Source organism: Capricornis sumatraensis, chromosome 2, assembly GCF_032405125.1.
Source record: "Capricornis sumatraensis isolate serow.1 chromosome 2, serow.2, whole genome shotgun sequence".
Classification (NCBI taxonomy): domain Eukaryota; kingdom Metazoa; phylum Chordata; class Mammalia; order Artiodactyla; family Bovidae; genus Capricornis; species Capricornis sumatraensis.
In genome coordinates this window covers 166,537,680-166,555,490 of record NC_091070.1, presented here as the reverse complement: position 1 = coordinate 166,555,490, position 17,811 = coordinate 166,537,680, and the positions used below count along the sequence as shown (strand labels likewise).

The 17,811-nt window shown below is 38.9% G+C and overlaps 1 protein-coding gene across 3 annotated transcripts in view; it reads left to right on the top strand.

Annotated features, from left to right (window-relative positions):
- Positions 1 to 4,379: 4,379 nt before the first annotated feature.
- The window catches only part of PTGFR (prostaglandin F receptor), a 61,792-nt gene continuing 48,360 nt past the window's right edge, over positions 4,380 to 17,811 (top strand). For all 3 annotated transcript variants that reach the window (XM_068965968.1, XM_068965969.1, XM_068965967.1), the window contains exon 1: positions 4,380 to 5,177. In XM_068965968.1, the coding sequence (XP_068822069.1) occupies positions 4,380 to 5,177 (798 nt within the window). The remainder of the gene's footprint in view (positions 5,178 to 17,811) is intronic.

The following is a 17,811-nucleotide window of genomic DNA, read 5'->3' as shown; positions in this document are numbered from 1 at the left end:
ATTTACTCTTCCATATTAGTTAGTACCTTCTCTACTGATACTAATATATTCTATTTTGAGAAGAGATGTAGGTTCTTTAGAATCTTTTATTGAGATTCACGTGAAATGTATCTTGATTAAGGAATGGATTCTAAAAATGGAACTCCTCGCCACTATGGAGAACAGTGTGGAGATTCCTTAAAAAATTGCAAATAGAACTACCTTATGACCCAGCAATCCCACTGCTGGGTATACACACCGAGGAAACCAGAATTGAAAGAGACACATGTACCCCAATGTTCATCGCAGCACTGTTTATAATAGCCAGGACATGGAAACAACCTAAATGTCCATCAACAGATGAATGGATAAGAAAGCTGTGGTACATGTACACAATGGAGTATTACTCAGCCGTTAAAAAGAATTCATTTGAATCAGTTCTGATGAGATGGACGAAACTGGAGCCGATTATACAGAGTGAAGTAAGCCAGAAAGAAAAACACCAATACAGTATACTAACACATATATATGGAATTTAGAAAGATGGCAATGACGACCCTGTATGCAAGACAGGAAAAAAGACACAGCTGTGTATAACGGACTTTTGGACTCAGAGAGAGAGGGAGAGGGCGGGATGATTTGGGAGAATGGCATTCTATCATGTATACTATCATGTAAGAATTGAATCGCCAGTCTATGTCTGACGCAGGATACAGCATGCTTGGGGCTGGTGCATGGGGATGACCCACAGAGATGTTATGGGGAGGGAGGTGGGAGGGGGTTTCATGTTTGGGAACACATGTAAGAATTAAAGATTTTAAAATTAAAAAAAAAAAAAATTAAAAAAAAAATAAAAAAAAAAATAAAAATGGAACTCCAAGAATACATGCAAAGTAGATACTTTTATTTCAAAGTAGATACTTTAAAAATAATAGGATTTATCTAGCACTTTAAAAATAAATTAATAATGTTTTGAATGTACATAATAAACATTATGACTTAAAACTGCTTTTATGAGAATTTTCTTTTTTTTACCCAGTAGATTAAGTAGCTGTTGTTTGTGAGATGTGCCAGTGAGAGATGGGGACTTTTTAAGATCTTGAAGTGTGATCCTGGAAATGTTGGTTGTACCACTGATGAATTCAAACAATGTTAATAAGTGACCAGGAGGATAGTCCTAGGTGAGGATGGAGAGATAATTAAGACCTTTGCAGAAATGCAGTTCAGTGGGAGAGGCATAAGTAACTAGATAATTGTATCCAATGTGATCAAGTGATATTAATCACTAAAAGATAGAATAGTACTCTGTGTGATTCATATTTTCCATGTGGTTTATTACATAGTTGTTTTTTGGACACTGGTCATTCAGATATACTGTTTCTCTACTAACTAGAATATTTGGTTAACCAGAATTTTCAAGTGACTCTACCTGAGTAATAGTTTATTTTACAAGTTATGATCATATCCTTAAAAAAAAATCTGTGTCTACCACAGAGAAAAACTGCAATCATTCTTTTCTATAGTTAATGGCTAATTTATTTATCTCACTGTAGCATTTTATGATCCTTTTTAATTTCTAGTTTAGAGGCCCCTTCTGATTTTAGAACAGAGAAAAGAGGGTTTATTTCCAAGAGGCACTGGTTTTTCACATAAGTTGTGGCAATATTTTACTGACAAAAAGAGTCAGCAATACATTTCCATAAGCTATGAAAATGACATTAATAGGTACGGATCAAAACAATATAAGCAAAAAGTGGTTACAATATTAAAATGACTTGAATTACAATTCCTAATGAAATAGTGGATATTTCTTTACTTGATTATAAAACGATTTCAGCAAAATTTATTAGAGTTTCTTTGAGTAAATACACCACTAGAAATTCTCTCACCACCGGGCTTTTAAAATCATTACAATGTTATTGCTTTATCTGCATGCGTCCTTCGAGAATACGCCTCACCCTTTCCCTTCCCACCTTCTTTAGAAAGCTAGAAACAGTCCCGTCCTGTAAGTGACAGAGAATCCTAAGGCCGCGACTTCCCATTGAAAACACGTGGCCCGAATGTTTTTCACTTCTTGGGGGTATCGGCCCCTAAGCCCACCATCTCAAATGCACCACCTCTTTCTTTGTACCTGGTTTGTTCTTTTTAGCTGGATTTGGGATGAATTGTCGGCCAACTACAATCTGACAGTTCCAATAAGCTGTCACGACTGCTGTCTGCGGGCTTTCCTCGGCTCTCCTGATTCCTATTTTACAGCCGTAGAGATGGCGCCTTTAGCTGGAGAGCGAGTTTGAAACAAAACTTTTCCCTAAGTGGTCGGGCAGCTAAGAGGGCCTTAGTGATGCTGAGCAGGGCGGCTGTAGCATCTGAGTACGGTGCTGAAGTTTCTCCGGGTCCGGCTCAAGGCGAAAGGGGCGGAGAGGAAGGGGCGGAGGTCAACCGCGCCCTCCTCCCCGCCCAGGCGGCGAGCGCTGCTAGGTGCTAAAGGATCCAACCAGCCGAGCGCACCAGGCAGGTTCCGCGCTGAGCGAGCGCGCGGAAGGACGCGCGGCGAGAGCGAGTCCGGGCGGGAGCCGTGGCGCGGGCGCGGCGCTGCGCTCAAGAGGCATCCGCGGCGGCGAAGCAGAGCAGGGCGCGGGATGGCCCACGGGCCGGCGCGCCCTTCTGCTCCGCCTAGAGCACTGCCCGCAGCCGGGGATGCCAAGGTCACCACCCCTCTAGCGGCTCGATTCCCACGCGTCGGTCTCCGGATGCTCAAGCTGACTGAGGTTTAGCCACCCCACTCTCGGACGCCCGGGGCGGCGGCAGGCAGCCGCACCCGAGGGCACCTGAGCCTGCGCTGGCCAAGTGTGGAACAGATGCCCCCAGCTCGGGATACAGCCTCAGAGAGAAGACCGACCCGTCCGGATTCTGAGGTGCGCGGCTGGGACCCGGGAGAACGGGTCTAAGAGGAGGGAAACGGGTAAACGAAAAGATCCTCTTTCGCCCCTCGCTTCCATGCCCGCGACACTTCGACTCCCACATCCGGATCAGCGCAGGTCTTTGGCGCCCCCGGGGTGGGAGGGAGACCGGCCCTCTGGCGTTTGAGCAATCGCAGAAAGTTTCAGCCAGTTAAGAGGTTTGGGAAGGATGTTGCAAGCAGAGGCCTGGGGGCGTCGGGTAGCAGCGGGCAAAAGTAGCGCTGTGAGTAAGACTCGGAGGAGGCGGCCGCCCAGCGGGCAGACCGGGGCGGCCCCGCTTGGGCCGGTCCCAGGAAAGGCTGGCTTCGGAATTCCTAGCCTCCGGGAAAGCTGTTGGGGAAACGCCGGCCGAAAGAGCTCGGGGCGGGGTGGCGGCGGCGGTGGGCATGGAGGGTCTGTGACTCAGGCCTCAGCTCATTAGGGAAAGAGCTGTGTGTCAGTCGTGTCCAACTCTGCGACCCTGTGGGGTGTTTCCGCCAGGCTCCTCCGTCCATGTGATTTTCCAGGCAAGAATACTGGAATGGATTGTCATGTCCTTCTCCAGGGGATCTTCCTGACTCAGGGTTCAAACCCAGATCTCCTGCATTGCAGGCAGACTCTTTACCGTCTTGAGCTACCAAGGAAGCCTTAGGGAAAGAGCTACAAATGAATAATTCGCCTTTGATATTGCTGCCCTGAAGCTGTAACTTAAGATCAGCAGCATCTAGGCAGAAGTACACACAGTGAGGGTGGTCCATCTCCCTTGCTGTCACCCACCTGCATTTCTGCACAGGTGGTAGCCTCCCATGGGTCACTGATATGTGTGGTTTGCTGTTATTTGAGCTAAATCACATAGTTTTAGCTCGAATTTAGAACTTATTCAGAGAAGCCCCTGCGGCGTCACTGCGCTTGTGGCTCCACCCTGCACTCTATTCCAAAATTTGGGGAAGATGATTTTTGTCTGCCTGACAAACAGACATATCTCCCAAAGGAATAATCTACACGTTTGGGGCAAAGTTCATCAGAGGAAAAAGCAAAAAGTTTAGAAGGTCACTTAGTTATTAGAATAGACTATCATACTTTTAAAAACTCATTTGGGTTTAAATCTAGTCTTGTTAAGTGACTTGGTAAATCTGAAGTTTAAGGGTGTCAGTGAAGTGTCAGGAGGAGATTTAGGAGATGCTCATTGGCAGAGTAGACACAGAAGTTAACCAAGAGGTCTCAGTTCTGGTAGCTTCTTTACCTTGAAAATGAGATGTGGAACCCAAGTTTTCAGCATGATGCAACCTGGCTGCTGATAGGCTGGATAAATCTGATTCCCACCATAGGGTGCTAGGATGCCAGATGAGCAGTTTTCCAGGGCTCATGATTTCTCTGTCTTTATGCTACAGATCTCTGGACTGCAAGCCTAAACTCTTGAGACGGAGATGACTTGAGTGGCCGGCTCTTATCTCCACAACAATGTCCACGAACAATTCTATACAGCCAGTGTCTCCTGCATCTGAGCTCCTTTCAAATACAACTTGCCAACTGGAAGAAGACCTTTCAATATCTTTTTCAATAATATTCATGACAGTGGGAATCTTATCGAACAGCCTTGCCATTGCTATTCTCATGAAGGCATACCAGAGATTTAGACAGAAGTACAAGTCATCGTTTTTGCTTTTGGCTAGTGCTCTAGTAATCACAGATTTCTCTGGGCACCTCATCAATGGAACTATAGCGGTCTTTGTGTATGCTTCTGATAAAGACTGGATCTACTTTGACAAGTCAAATATCCTTTGCAGTATTTTTGGTATCTGCATGGTGTTCTCTGGTCTGTGCCCACTTTTTCTAGGCAGTTTGATGGCCATTGAGCGATGCATTGGAGTCACCAAACCAATATTTCACTCTACAAAAATTACAACCAAGCATGTTAAAATGATGTTGAGTGGGGTGTGCTTTTTTGCTGTTTTTGTAGCTTTGCTGCCCATCCTTGGGCATCGTGACTATAAAATTCAAGCTTCAAGGACCTGGTGTTTCTACAAAACAGATCAAATCAAAGACTGGGAAGATAGGTTTTATCTTTTACTTTTTGCTTTTCTGGGGCTCCTAGCCCTGGGTGTTTCATTTGTTTGCAATGCCATCACAGGAATTTCACTTTTGAAAGTTAAATTTAGAAGTCAGCAGCACAGACAAGGCAGGTCTCATCACTTTGAAATGGTCATCCAGCTTCTGGGTATAATGTGTGTTTCCTGCATTTGTTGGAGTCCATTTCTGGTAAGGATCTATGGTTTTGACAATTTTTTTTTGTTGTTGCTTTTTTCAGTTAATCCATATTCAATACAAGGTTTGTTGTCTTTTTCAAAGATGTTAGTCTTGATGGGCAATGCTGTTTCATCTTTTGAGTGCTGGAATTTACTCCTATTCAGAATTTGCTTTAGTTCTCAGCTCTGGCTTAGAATTAAGCTAACTATGACACAGATGGTTATTTTCCCACAAGCCTGGAAATAAAAGAAATATCTCACTAAACAGTTCTAACCATAGTGTTAAATATTGCAGTGTGGTATAAAGTAATTTTCACAGAAATGACAGTCTTAATATACTGAATATGATTAGTTTCTAAAATGTGAAAAAATGACTATAAACAATATTGGAATGAACTCCAATAAGTCTTGATAGAAAATCACGTAGGCTTGTAATTTATAGATTGGCTTCTTCTCAACACACAATGACCAGGTTTCAGTTTGCAAAGGGAAGTGACGAGTTGAGATAGTTGGATAGTGCAGGTGACCTCAATGGGTAGATCAGGCAAGGAAGGGTAGATCAGGTAAAGAAATCTCTAGTTCATTAATCCAGGATGATAGTAATGCTGGGAGGGATATGAGAGCCAAGGAATCTTCTCTTATCATTTCATTTCCTCTTTTTCCAGCATCTATATTTAACATCTTGGTATTTTTATTTGGAAATGAAGGCTAAGGGTAAAGAATTAGCAACAAACATAAATCATTTATATGACTTTCTAAATAGAAGACAAAAAAATACTTGTGATTGATAAGTATGGCCATAACTTTGTCCAGCAGTGTATGATAGAAAAGGTGATAACATACAATGAAAGAGAAAACATCCTTGTGTGTGTAGCTACTGATGGCAGTGAAGATTATTTCCATTCCTTTTTCTGTTTACCAAGTGGGAAACAGATTAGTATTCAAAGGTAGTAATACAGGTGATACTCAGGTAGAGGTAAGGCAAAAGAGTTAAGACAAAGGTAGCCATAACACAAAGGTCATAGTCAAACCTTGCATAGTGATATGCCAGTGCTTGTTTTTGTTTGTTTTAACGCAGTTCTTCTACGCCCCTGTGGGTTCATTGTCTAAGAATTGTTGCCAGTAGAGCTTTAATAAACAATCCTGATGGTTCTGGTGAACAGAAGTCTTGAGAGTTGCTGCTGCAGATAGATCCTATGGTAGTCAATTTTATTCTGCAAAAGGATTTCTTGCTTTTAAAATATTTCTTTATTTCTATACCTCTTATTTCCTTACAATTTGAATTTAGCTACTGGAATTGTATCATTTAAGTATTTTTTACACAGTATTCCAGTGTTGATCCGAGGTGCCCAATCTAGTGGAGGATAGACTACATCTGTCAATGTCAAGTCAACATGTTGAAGCTTGCTTATTGTCAATTTAGGAGGCCTTAGGTGAACCCAACTTGGGGTCTCATCTGAGCTCATAGTTTAGTTGTTTGAATGTGAATAGCTGAGAAAAATCTGTCAACATTTGGAATCACTTCAGTGTTCATTCTTGGAGAGTTTAATTTATGCTACTTGACAAAGGGAATTCCCTTAGAATAATTCTCCTTTTCTTTTAAACTTTGAAATAGAGTAGCTTTTTAAAATAAAAAGTGAGTCTGAGTAAAAATGACTAATTTGAGAGTTGGAAAGGGAATGCTAAGAAAAGGAGGAAAGAGGTAGCTGAAAATATTTAAAGAAAATGTAAAAGTGAAGCTCTGGAGAAAGCCTTAAAACCATGAAGTAGTGAATTTAATGAGACACAGGTCACCCTGGACAACTGGGCTAATCACTGGTGTTTTGGTTCTTGCTTTTTTTTTTTCAAGTCACCTTTAAAATTCTACTTAGTTTTGGCTTTTGACTTTGAAAAATAGGAGTTTTAGGTTAACTACTGTCAGGCAATAGAAGGTAACAAAGTTTCATCCTCACCAGGAATATTTTGAATATATATTTTTCTCGAATTTCTTTTCCTGAAGTTTTTTTTTTTTTTAAGTGCTAGAATAGATATCACAATTTAGTTAATATCTTGCATATATATCCTAGTGGAAATATAATTTTATTTTTATGAAACATTTTCTGAGGTCTGTGTTTTATTTAACTGTGAATTATTGCTGCACTTATGACCCCAATGCATCAATACTTCTAAAATGCTTTTTAGTGTGGAAAATTGTTTCTGCATTAGATGGGTGGTAGGGCTATCACAGATACCCCAGGCTGAATTGATGTTTTAAGTTGTTTCAAGCATTCTTTGCATTCCTAGTTTCTTTCTCTTGTGAAGTCTTGGGTCTTCATGGCAAGTTTTGGCTAAAGGATTTATAACTTGTGACTTACAACAAGTGCCTTACGTGTTTTGTTAAGGCCCTCAGACAGTTCTGAATGGAACCTGAGTGAAAAATCCAGGCTTGGGAATGCCAAAGTAATACCCGACACTGATTTCCCTACTGAACCATTTTTCCTTTATCCTCTGAATGCCCAGGAGGAACAGCATAGATGTTAATGACTGAGCCATCATTCTACACCCTACATGTTAGAAGCTTCTGAATGTTTAAAACATATCTCTGAAACTGAGCTTCTGAATTCTCACAGATGCACTATAATTGTGACATCTTCCAGGTCAGTGCCCTACTCTACACTGTGCCTTCTCTCATCCTGATAAGGATGAAATGTTGAATTTGTCATTTGAATGAACATCTGCAGACAATCTTTGACCTGTGTTCACTGTCATTTTTCAAGCCTCAAACTGGAATAAGGGTACAGGTGCATGCATAAACTGAAAGGAGGACGTGAGTAATGCAGGTGTTGATGTCTGGGATTGGCAGGATTTTACTGCATCAAAACTTATCAATAGTTTTGGCATAATTTCTAAAACTTTTGAAACGTGGCTGATGAAAAAGGGGATACTTTATTAATTTTGATGATTGAGTTTAATACAAAGGTAAGATGATCATGATGTTTGTTAGAAATCTCTTTTAATAGATTTTCTTTTTCTTGAGTAGTCGTAGGTTTACAGGAAAATGAGTAGACAGCACAGAATTTACATACCTCCTCATGTCTCCATCCATTCACACTCAGTAATCCTTATTATAAACATCTTACGTTGATGTAGTTCATTTGTTACAATTGATGAGCCAATATGGGTACATTATGATTGACTAAAGTCTGTAGTTTATATCAGGGTTCTCCTCATGCTGTACAGTGTGTGGGTTTTAACAAATGTATATTGATATGTATCCACCATCATAGTATCATACAGAATAGTTTCACTGCCCTAAAATTCCCCTATTTTTTCCCCCACAAAAGGAGGGATATATGTGTATGTGTGTGTCTGTATATGTGTATTTTCAGGAATTGTTACTTAGAAACATAATCATAATGTTAACTTCAAGTATAACTTGTTAATGTCTGTAAAATTTTTCAATATCTGAATTTTATAGTTTTAAACATTGTTAATTCATATAAATTCATTTAATTACGATCCCAACTGAAAAATGCAAGGAAATGCAATAGGTACTGACTGACTTACAATTCCATTTACCAACAAGTTAATACAAAAATCTTTGAGAGTCAAATGGCCATTATAAAATTGTCTTGCATGCATCTTAGGTGAACCACTTTTTCCTAATAAATAAACCTTGAAGATATTTTTCTGATGTTTCTAGAGTGATATGGAAAAAGAAGACACTTAGCACTTCTAAGTAACATTTCCTTAATATTCTTTACTTTTGTCTTTCTTCAGGTAGTGAGTCTTTTTAACATTCCATTTCTAGACTATGTAATCCTAAAAAGAACTTATTATTATTCCTATACTTATTTCACTAGTTTGGCAGAGCAATAAATAGTTGTTGACTGGTTGACTGTAACTTAAGTAGTATGAAGTCAAGAGATGGGAAATGATTTACCAGAATGTGGGTTCTGAGTTCTGTAGGTAAGTTAATTAGCAGATATTGAAACCAAATGGAATTTTTAATCTGTTCCGTAAGTCAGCAACTGTCGAGTTATGACATAGTTCAACTTTAGCAGTCTTTTACTGGAAGGATCATTTTGAATTGGGAAGTATATGAAGAGCAAAATGATAACTTAGATAGGTGAGTTTACCCAAGAAGTGTGTTTTCCTTCATACATAGAGTTTGACTTTAATTTTTCTAAGGTTTTTACTCTTCTGCTAGTATTTCTAGTCATGTAGTTAAACATTTGGTCACTAAGATGTTTGTCAGATATAAATCAAATAACTGAATGGTTAATTGAATTCTACTGAATTGCTAAAGGTATTGGCGTCATAAAGACCAGCTCTTACAGGGCCAGTGGCAAATGGTGGAGCAACACAACAGAATAGAACATTTTGACTATTAGTAAAGATTGCTTTCTTGGAGAGGCTGGTCCTCATTATCATGTGTAAAAACTGTATAATGACAATCTGTGTATGTGTCCTGTCCACCTGGCTCTACACCAAAAGGATGGTGAATGGATGTACATTTACATATTTCAAATGAAATGTGGAAATGTATAAATATATGTATATATAATATGTACCTGTTTGAATTATTTCCCAAACTAAAAAAAATAATTAACCAATCCATCATTGGATCTCACTGTACCAAATAAAGGACTTTGAATGAGTTTCATTTTAAAATTAAAAACAAACTGGATTGTTTTATAGCTTTATGTCAGATCTTTTTGGCTATTCTTGCATTGCTACTAATTTAGAGGTGATATTGTTGATAATTGTTTTAGCTGGTTTCCCTTGTGAAGTGGGAGTGCTCCCTGGTTTAGAAGGTGGAAACTGCAATGATGATGTTTGGAGAAAGGACTGATAATACTTGGGTTCTACTTTTATGAAATTCTTTTAAAGTTATTCATTTATTATTTTTGACTGCATTGATCTTTGTTGCCACACGCAAGCTTTCTCTAGAGGTGGTGGGCAGGAGCTACTCTCTAGTTGCAGTGTGTGGACTTCTCGTGGTGGCTTCTCTTGTTGCAGAGCATGGGCTCCAGAGTGCAGGCTCAGTTCTTGTCGTTCACAGGCTTAGTTGCCTCTCAGCATGTGGAATCTTCCAGGACCAGGGATCTAACCCACATCCCCTGCACTGGCAGGTGGATTCTTAACCGCTGGACCACCAGGGAAACCCCACTTTTATGAAATTCTTTAACAACTCAGACACATGCAGCTCAAAATTCATATCCAGAAGATAAGGCACATTTTAGAGTTAGTTAAATATAGTTTCTATGACGGGTATTCAGGCTGCTCTTGTGTTTGGGTGGACATGAGGTATGTGGTGTGAGGTCAGTGATAGGAGCTGGCAGAGGAGCAGTTCCAAGAGATTTGGGAACACATCCTGAGCCTGAAGCCTTGGTGTTCTCTTGCCTGGAGTACTCTCCTCCTGACATCCATGTGGCTCTTCCCTGACTTCTCTCTTAAATATGTTGTCTAACCTGGCTGTCTTAGAAAGTAACCCTTCTCTTCTCTATTCCATTCCTCCGCTTTATTTTCTTTCATAGCATTTAGCAGTATCAGATAACATGGGATACACTTATCTGCTTATTTGGTTGTTGTTTGGCTTCTGCCTATAGCATGTAAGCTCCCTGAAGGAAGGAACCTTGTTTATTGAGTGTCTTCAATTCTAAAACCAATGGCTGGCACAGAGTTGGGCTGAATAAGTATTTTCTAAATGAATTTAATGTAAACCAGGGCTCAGTGGGTAGTGGTTCTCATTTCCACTTTGGACTCTGTCTGCTGATGGGGTCAGGACTTGATTGGTCGGCCTTGGGAATACTTCAAAACTGTGGATTAAGATTTGGATTGGAGAGGTCCGAGAGATGAAAGTGTGTTCAGAGGTTTCCCAGGAGTATTCGAATTGGCATCTTGGAGAATCCTGAACATTCTACAATTTGAGTCTGGTGCTAGGATTTAGGAATTTCATCAGCAATCTGGAAGAAGTTCATAGATAAACTGGGATTGATATTATCTTATTACATTGTTTACATGTTAGTTTCCTCTGTTAGTCTCAATGGTTCTTGGTGTTGAAGAGCTATTTGCTGGTTTATATTTTAGTTTCTACAAGAAGTAGGTCATAACCAATGTTTATTGAATGAATGAATGAAAAGGAACCAGGTATCAAATGTGAATTATCAAAGGCAAAGGGAAAAAGCTGGGTGATACAACTTCTTCAAAGTTATTTTTGCCCTGTTATTATCTTTAACACTGCCTTTTTCTCTATATGCACAATTTTTTTTCTCCAAAATGTATTTTTTATTGGTGTTTTATCCTTGAGGGGATTATTTCAGGACACAGGAAGAGAAAATGTCTTTGAGTAAGACCTACAGACACTGGTTGTACATTGTCATAAATAAAAGCTCCATAGTAAATGTTGACATTTGTCTAAAAAATGAGTTTGCTTACCTCAAGCCTTTGCTAGCTGACTGAGTGAATATATGGCTCAATTTGTATTGCTAATCAGACTGAAAGACTGAGTAGGTCTTATATTCACAGGGGATTAATTCTCAGAAAACTCCAACAGCCTTGCTTAGTAGACACTGGTGTCCCACTTGGATCCCCTATGGGGTGAGTTTTCCCCTCAGGGAAATTACCCTCAGCCAAAGGGAGCTGCCTTGCCCGTGGTTGTGCCCCCCTCTCTTTGGTCATTCTGTGTACAGTGACAGGTGGGTGTGGGGACCTAAAGCACACCCTTGCCTCCTGTGGGACATTTCTGAAGGGTCCTATGCACTTTAGAGCTTGTAACTGCATCCCAGCTCTGCGCCTCCTTCTGCCAAATCCTGCTTTCCTCATTGCCTCACACCCTTCAGAAGAATTTCTGCATGCAGATCACTGTCTCAAAGTCTGTTTCCCACAGAATCTGGCTTAGGACCTTCTTCTAGAAGTCTGTTTATTTACATGTTATCTCAACATAAAGTATATTACACATAGGTTTACAGAGTGATTTGGTAAATCTATTGAGCTGTCTATAGGCCTTTGGAATCGAACTCATATTTGAGTATAACATCTCCCTTCATGGAGATGAATGGTATAAAATTGGACCAGCAAAAGTCAATCTAATTTAAAAAAGACACTGCTGGACTGAGAATTTACACAAAAGCCTGTTGATTTAGTTGTGCATGGTGGTCTGTAATACTTTGGTATTTTAAGTTTATTTACTTTTGCCAAAGTATGATTTCCTGTTTTTTAAGGAGAAAGACACAAAATGCCCAGAGATCTCATAGACATTGAGACAGTACTTACAAAACATTACTTGAATGCTTCAAGTGTAAATGAATCAGACACATGTGGATTAAATTTATACCATCATGGATCTGAAAGTCTTCTGCCTTAATATGCTTTGGAGTTTTAAGTTAAGCCCAAAAACATTTGAAGCACTGTTCACAATGTTGATGTGCCCTGAATCTCTTTGGGTTGCCAGTTCTAGCTATTTGCTTAGTCTTATCCTTACAGGAGGTGTATAAAATGCATTTCATTTATATTTGCTTTGGAAGACATTCATAGCCATATCAGACTTTACCTGGTCTGTCAATGCCGTTTAACTGTATTCAGAGAGAATTTCATTCAATAGGAGAAATTTGCCTTTTGATATTTGCAAATATTACCTTTCAAAGTTTGGGTAAATTTGTCAGTGCTAGGTGTCAGGATGATGATGCCACAGAGGAGTTGGTACAGTTGTGGCTTTATCCAGACAGGGAGGTGGTTTTTATCACTCCCCAAATTAAATTCAGACAGTGAAATGCCAAAGTGAAGTGTGGCTTGGTGTGATGGCAGGGGAGACAGAGACAATTGGATTATGTAAAAGGAATCATTTTAGATTTTAGTCAGTCAGTTCAGTTCAGTCACTCAGTTGTGTCTGACTCTTTGTGACCCCATGGACTGCAGCATGCCAGGCTTCCCTGTCCATCTCCATCTCCCAGAATTTGTGCAAACCATCAAGTTGGTGATGCCATCCAACCATCTCATCTTCTGTCATCCCCTTCTCCTCCTGCCCTCAATCTTCCCCAGTATCAGGGTCTTTTCCAATGAGTCAGTTCTTCTCATCAGGTGGCCAGAGTATTAGAATTTCAGCTTCAGCATCAGTCCTTCCTGTGATTATTCAGGACTGATTTCCTTTAGGATTGAGTGGTTGGATCTCCTTGCAGTCCAAGGGACTCTCAAGAGTCTTCTCCTACACCACAGTTCAAAATCATCAATTCTTCAGTGCTCAGCTTTCTTTATAGTCCAGCTCTCACATCCATGCATGACTACTGGAAGAACCATAGCTTTGACCAGACAGACCTTTGTTGGCAAAGTGATGTCTCTGCTTTTTAATATGCTGTCTAGGTTGGTCATAACTTTTCTTTCAAGGAGTAAACGTTTTTTAATTTCATGGCTGCAGTCACCATCTGCAGTGATTTTGGAGCCCCCCAAAATAAAGTCTCTCATTGTTTCCGTTGTTTTCCCATCTATTTGCCATGAGGTGATGGGACCAGATGCCATGATCTTAGTTTTCTGAATGTTGAGTTTTAAGCCAGCCTTTTCACTCTCCTCTTTCACTTTCATCAGGAGGCTCTTTAGTTGTTCTTCGCTTTCTGCCATAAGGGCTGTGTCATCTGCATATCTGAGGTTATTGATATGTCTCTCGGCAACCTTGATTCCAGCTTGTGCTTTGTCCAGCCTGGCATTTCACATGATGTACTCTGAATATAAGTTAAATGAGCAAGGTGACAATATACAGCCTTGACGTACTCCTTTCCCAGTTTGGAACCAGTCTGTTGTTCCGTGGTTTTAGATTTTGGTGCATAATCCCCAGTCAAACCTTCCTTTTAGAATACTCTAGTTACTTAAGCATAGGCCAGGTCCCAACCCTACTATCTCTTAGCTGTGACCTGTAGTTACTCTAAGACAATTTTGTACATCTGTGAACTGATTATGATAATAGTACTTATTGACAAGTACTATCAGGTATGATCTGCCCTATTTACAGTCTCATAATATGGTGATTGGTACATAGTGTGCTCAACACAATCCCCAAATCCTCAAAAATCTTTTGCTGTCATTACCACCCCCCATCTCAATTAGAAATAATCATCTGTGTTTAGTTCAGATGTTTTCCGTTTTTCCCCTGTTGAGAAGATTTGGTTACATTAGAAAGGAACAGAGGGAGTTCATAGTTACAGAGAATGTTCCTGGACAATTTCACCAGATTATTCTGCCTCATTTCACTGCCGTACCAGAAGTAAAGAGGTTTCGTGCTAATCTTTCCCATCTTATTTGAATTCAAATTTTTATTATTATAGTATAACTTATTAGATATTAACTTATACATTATTGATCAGTGCTAAACTTAGCAAAAAATTATTGAGCCTGTTACATATAAGGCACTTCTCTTGGGGCTGTGACTGATTCCAGGAGGTAAAAGATTAAGCTCTTTACTTGAAGAACTTATAACTTAGTTGGAGTAAAAGATACACCCTAAAAATTAAAATACTAGGTCTTGGAGAGTCATTATCATGTAATGGTTAAGAGTCTGGGTTCAAGTCCTATTTCTTCCACTTTCTATGTGTCCTTAACCACTCTGTGCCTCAGTTTCTTCATGTGTAAAATAGGTACAGTAATAGTATCACTTCATTGAGTTATTTTTGAGGACTAAATAAATTAATATATGTAAATTAAAATAATTGGGCTTCCCTGGTGACTCCACGGTAAAATAATCCTCCTGCAAAGCAAGTGACATGGGTCCATGGGTTCAGAACCTGGGTCGGGAAGATCCTCTGGAGAAGGAAATGGCAACCCACTCCACTATGCTTCCCTGGTAAATACCATGGATAGAAGAGCCTGTTGGGTTACAGTCCATGGGGTCACAAGAGTTGGACACGGCTTATCGACTAAACCACCCCCAAGTTAATATAGTGCCTGGCAGAGTAAATACCATTTGCTTCAGTTACTATGCTGTTATCATTATGGTTGCAGTTACTGTTAAATATTAATGCTGCCGAGCAGTAAAAGCCAACAAAAGATCATTTGTCAACAAGATGATCAAAGGCACTTTTTAATTAGTTGTTAAATGAGTAAGGGTGCTATAGCAGGAAGCTGTTACCCTCAAATTGGTGGTCCACAAGGAATTATTTGTTTACTTATTTGACAAATGTTTATTGAGTGCTACCAGGTGCCAGGCAGTATTCTAAATGCAGAATAACAATCTCTGTGATCTAATTGGTAATGATATCTATGGCCTTAATTAATAGTATTTATAGAAAAGGAAAATGGAGGACATATATAGAAATTGAGATATGGAGATATTCGATTATACTTTATGTTAGAATAAAATAGCAGATACAATAGCAGGTGCAGTCAAGTTTGGACCCCCTAACTATCCCTCTGCTGTATTTAAAATGGATAACCAAATAAATGCTTTTGCTTGAAAAAAAAATATGGCAAAAAGAATAGCAGGTATTCTGTTATGAATGTGGTGGATGAGACTGTTTTGGTAACTTATAGCATATCATTTACAAAGAAAATTACTGGAAAAAATGTGATCCAAAGTCAAGTGATGTAAATTGTAATGTAAAACAGGAATGAGATAATAATGTATATAATTACTAGAGATATAAAAGTGTACAAATAAGAAACTCTTTAGTATTTGGAACAGGCTTAAACAAGATTAGAGTACAGCAGTTTACTGTACTGAACAAGATTAGAGTACAGATTAGAGTACAGCAGTAATAAATTAATATTAAAAGCTAGATGATTTTCAAGTAAAATATGTCTAGCAGAAAAATTGAATCAGATAATAAAAACTTAATAATTCAATTTTGTATTTTTAGATTATCTTTTGATAAGGAAAGTGACTCAGGTTATAGAAGAGAAATAAATGTTGGTGAAAGCATTACAAAGGCAATTAACTCTTTCTAAGAAGTTAGGTTAAGAAAGTGTTAGCAGGGACTTAAAGAAAAACAAATTGCTGTGAACATTAATAAATATAAATGAAGGAAATTAAATCATTTATGCTTCAATCTACTTGTTAACTTATTCACTGATTTATTCTTTCAGCAGCTTTTTGTTGAGCAAAAGGCTGGGTATCTCTCTAGGTGAAGAGTAAAGCATGGAGATAAAGACACGACCTGGGAAAATATTCCTGAGCCAAATTCTAGAAATCATACTTTCTAGCTTCTTCAGTTTATCTATGAGCTTTGTACTTGCTCCTCCAATCTCTCTTATGTACATCCTCCTTTTCCTTCTTTTTCTTTGTTTAATAGACATAAAAATAACTATTTGTATTTTTCTGGCCCTGCCTGGGAGCACGGCAGAGGGTTAATTGCTTTAGCAATAGTGGAGGAGCCTCTGGGCCCAAAGGTGCATTAGTATTAAAAGCAGCAGCTGGTAAAGAATCCTCCTGCAATGAGGGAGACCTGGGTTTGATCCCTGGGTTGGGAAAATCCCCTGGAAAAGGGAAAGGTTACCCACTCAAGTATTCTGGCCTGGAGACTAGTACAGTCCATGGGGTCACAAGAGTCGGACATGACTGAGTGACTTTCACTTCAAGCAGCAGCAACAGTAATTGTTATTGTTATTACTATGGTTGCGTCTTTCCTTATTTTGCTTCCTGCATTTATGTTCATGACGGAGGACCAGAAAACAAGGAAAATAAAAACCACATGAATGAGAGAGAGACAGAATACGGGATGGGGAGAGGAGCAGGGAAGAGGCAGTGAAGGCAGCAGAAAACTGGCTTATATGGGTGTGAGGGTGGAGAGGTGCTCTCCTGTCGTAGGAACTCTGTGGGAAAGAAAAGACCTCCCTTTATTTCCATGGGCATCTTCTCCTTATTGAGGAATATTGACTTATATGTGTTATATTCCCTCAAGCTATTCTAAAAAAGGCAAGGTTTTCCTCAACCATAAAATTTGATTGTAAGAAAGTAAAGTACAAATTAAAATTTAAAAACATCGTTCAAATTTCATTACCCAGAGATAAACACTGTTAGCATACTTGGGTGCATCCTTTTACTCATCAGAAACAGAATACATACTAGTTAAGTTCCTTGATTAACAGAGTGAGCTTTTTGCTTAGGTTATTGGTTTTTCATTATAAGTAGTGAATGAGTCAATAAGTTTTTTATAGTTACTGCTTTCTGTTTCATGTTAAGAAGTATTTTCTCCGGCTAAGATGATATTGGTATTCATTTCTCCTAGCACTTTTGCATTTTCATTTTTTTTTCTTTTTTTTAATACATTTAAAATTTATGTTGGTTTAATTTGCAAGTTAATAGCATGACATTTTTTTTTTCATTTTGAATGGTTAGCTTGTTATCCCAAATCATTTATTAAATCATCTTTCTGCAACTGTTTAAAATTTTTACCTTTATTATATATGTAATTCTTAAATGTGTTTGAATCATTCTGTACCCTTATTTCATCTTACTGATCTAACTTTAACTTTTCTTCACATTTTATTTACACTTCTGTTCAGTTTATCAATTACAGTATAAGAGTATTTTCTTTCATGATCATAATCATGTTTTGAATAATAATTCTGTAGTTTCTTCGTAACAGTGCTTCATATCATTTTTATCCTAAGATTTTAAAATGTTTTCCTATCATAATAATACAATTTTTTGTTTTATTATTTTATTTTATTTTTCATATCAT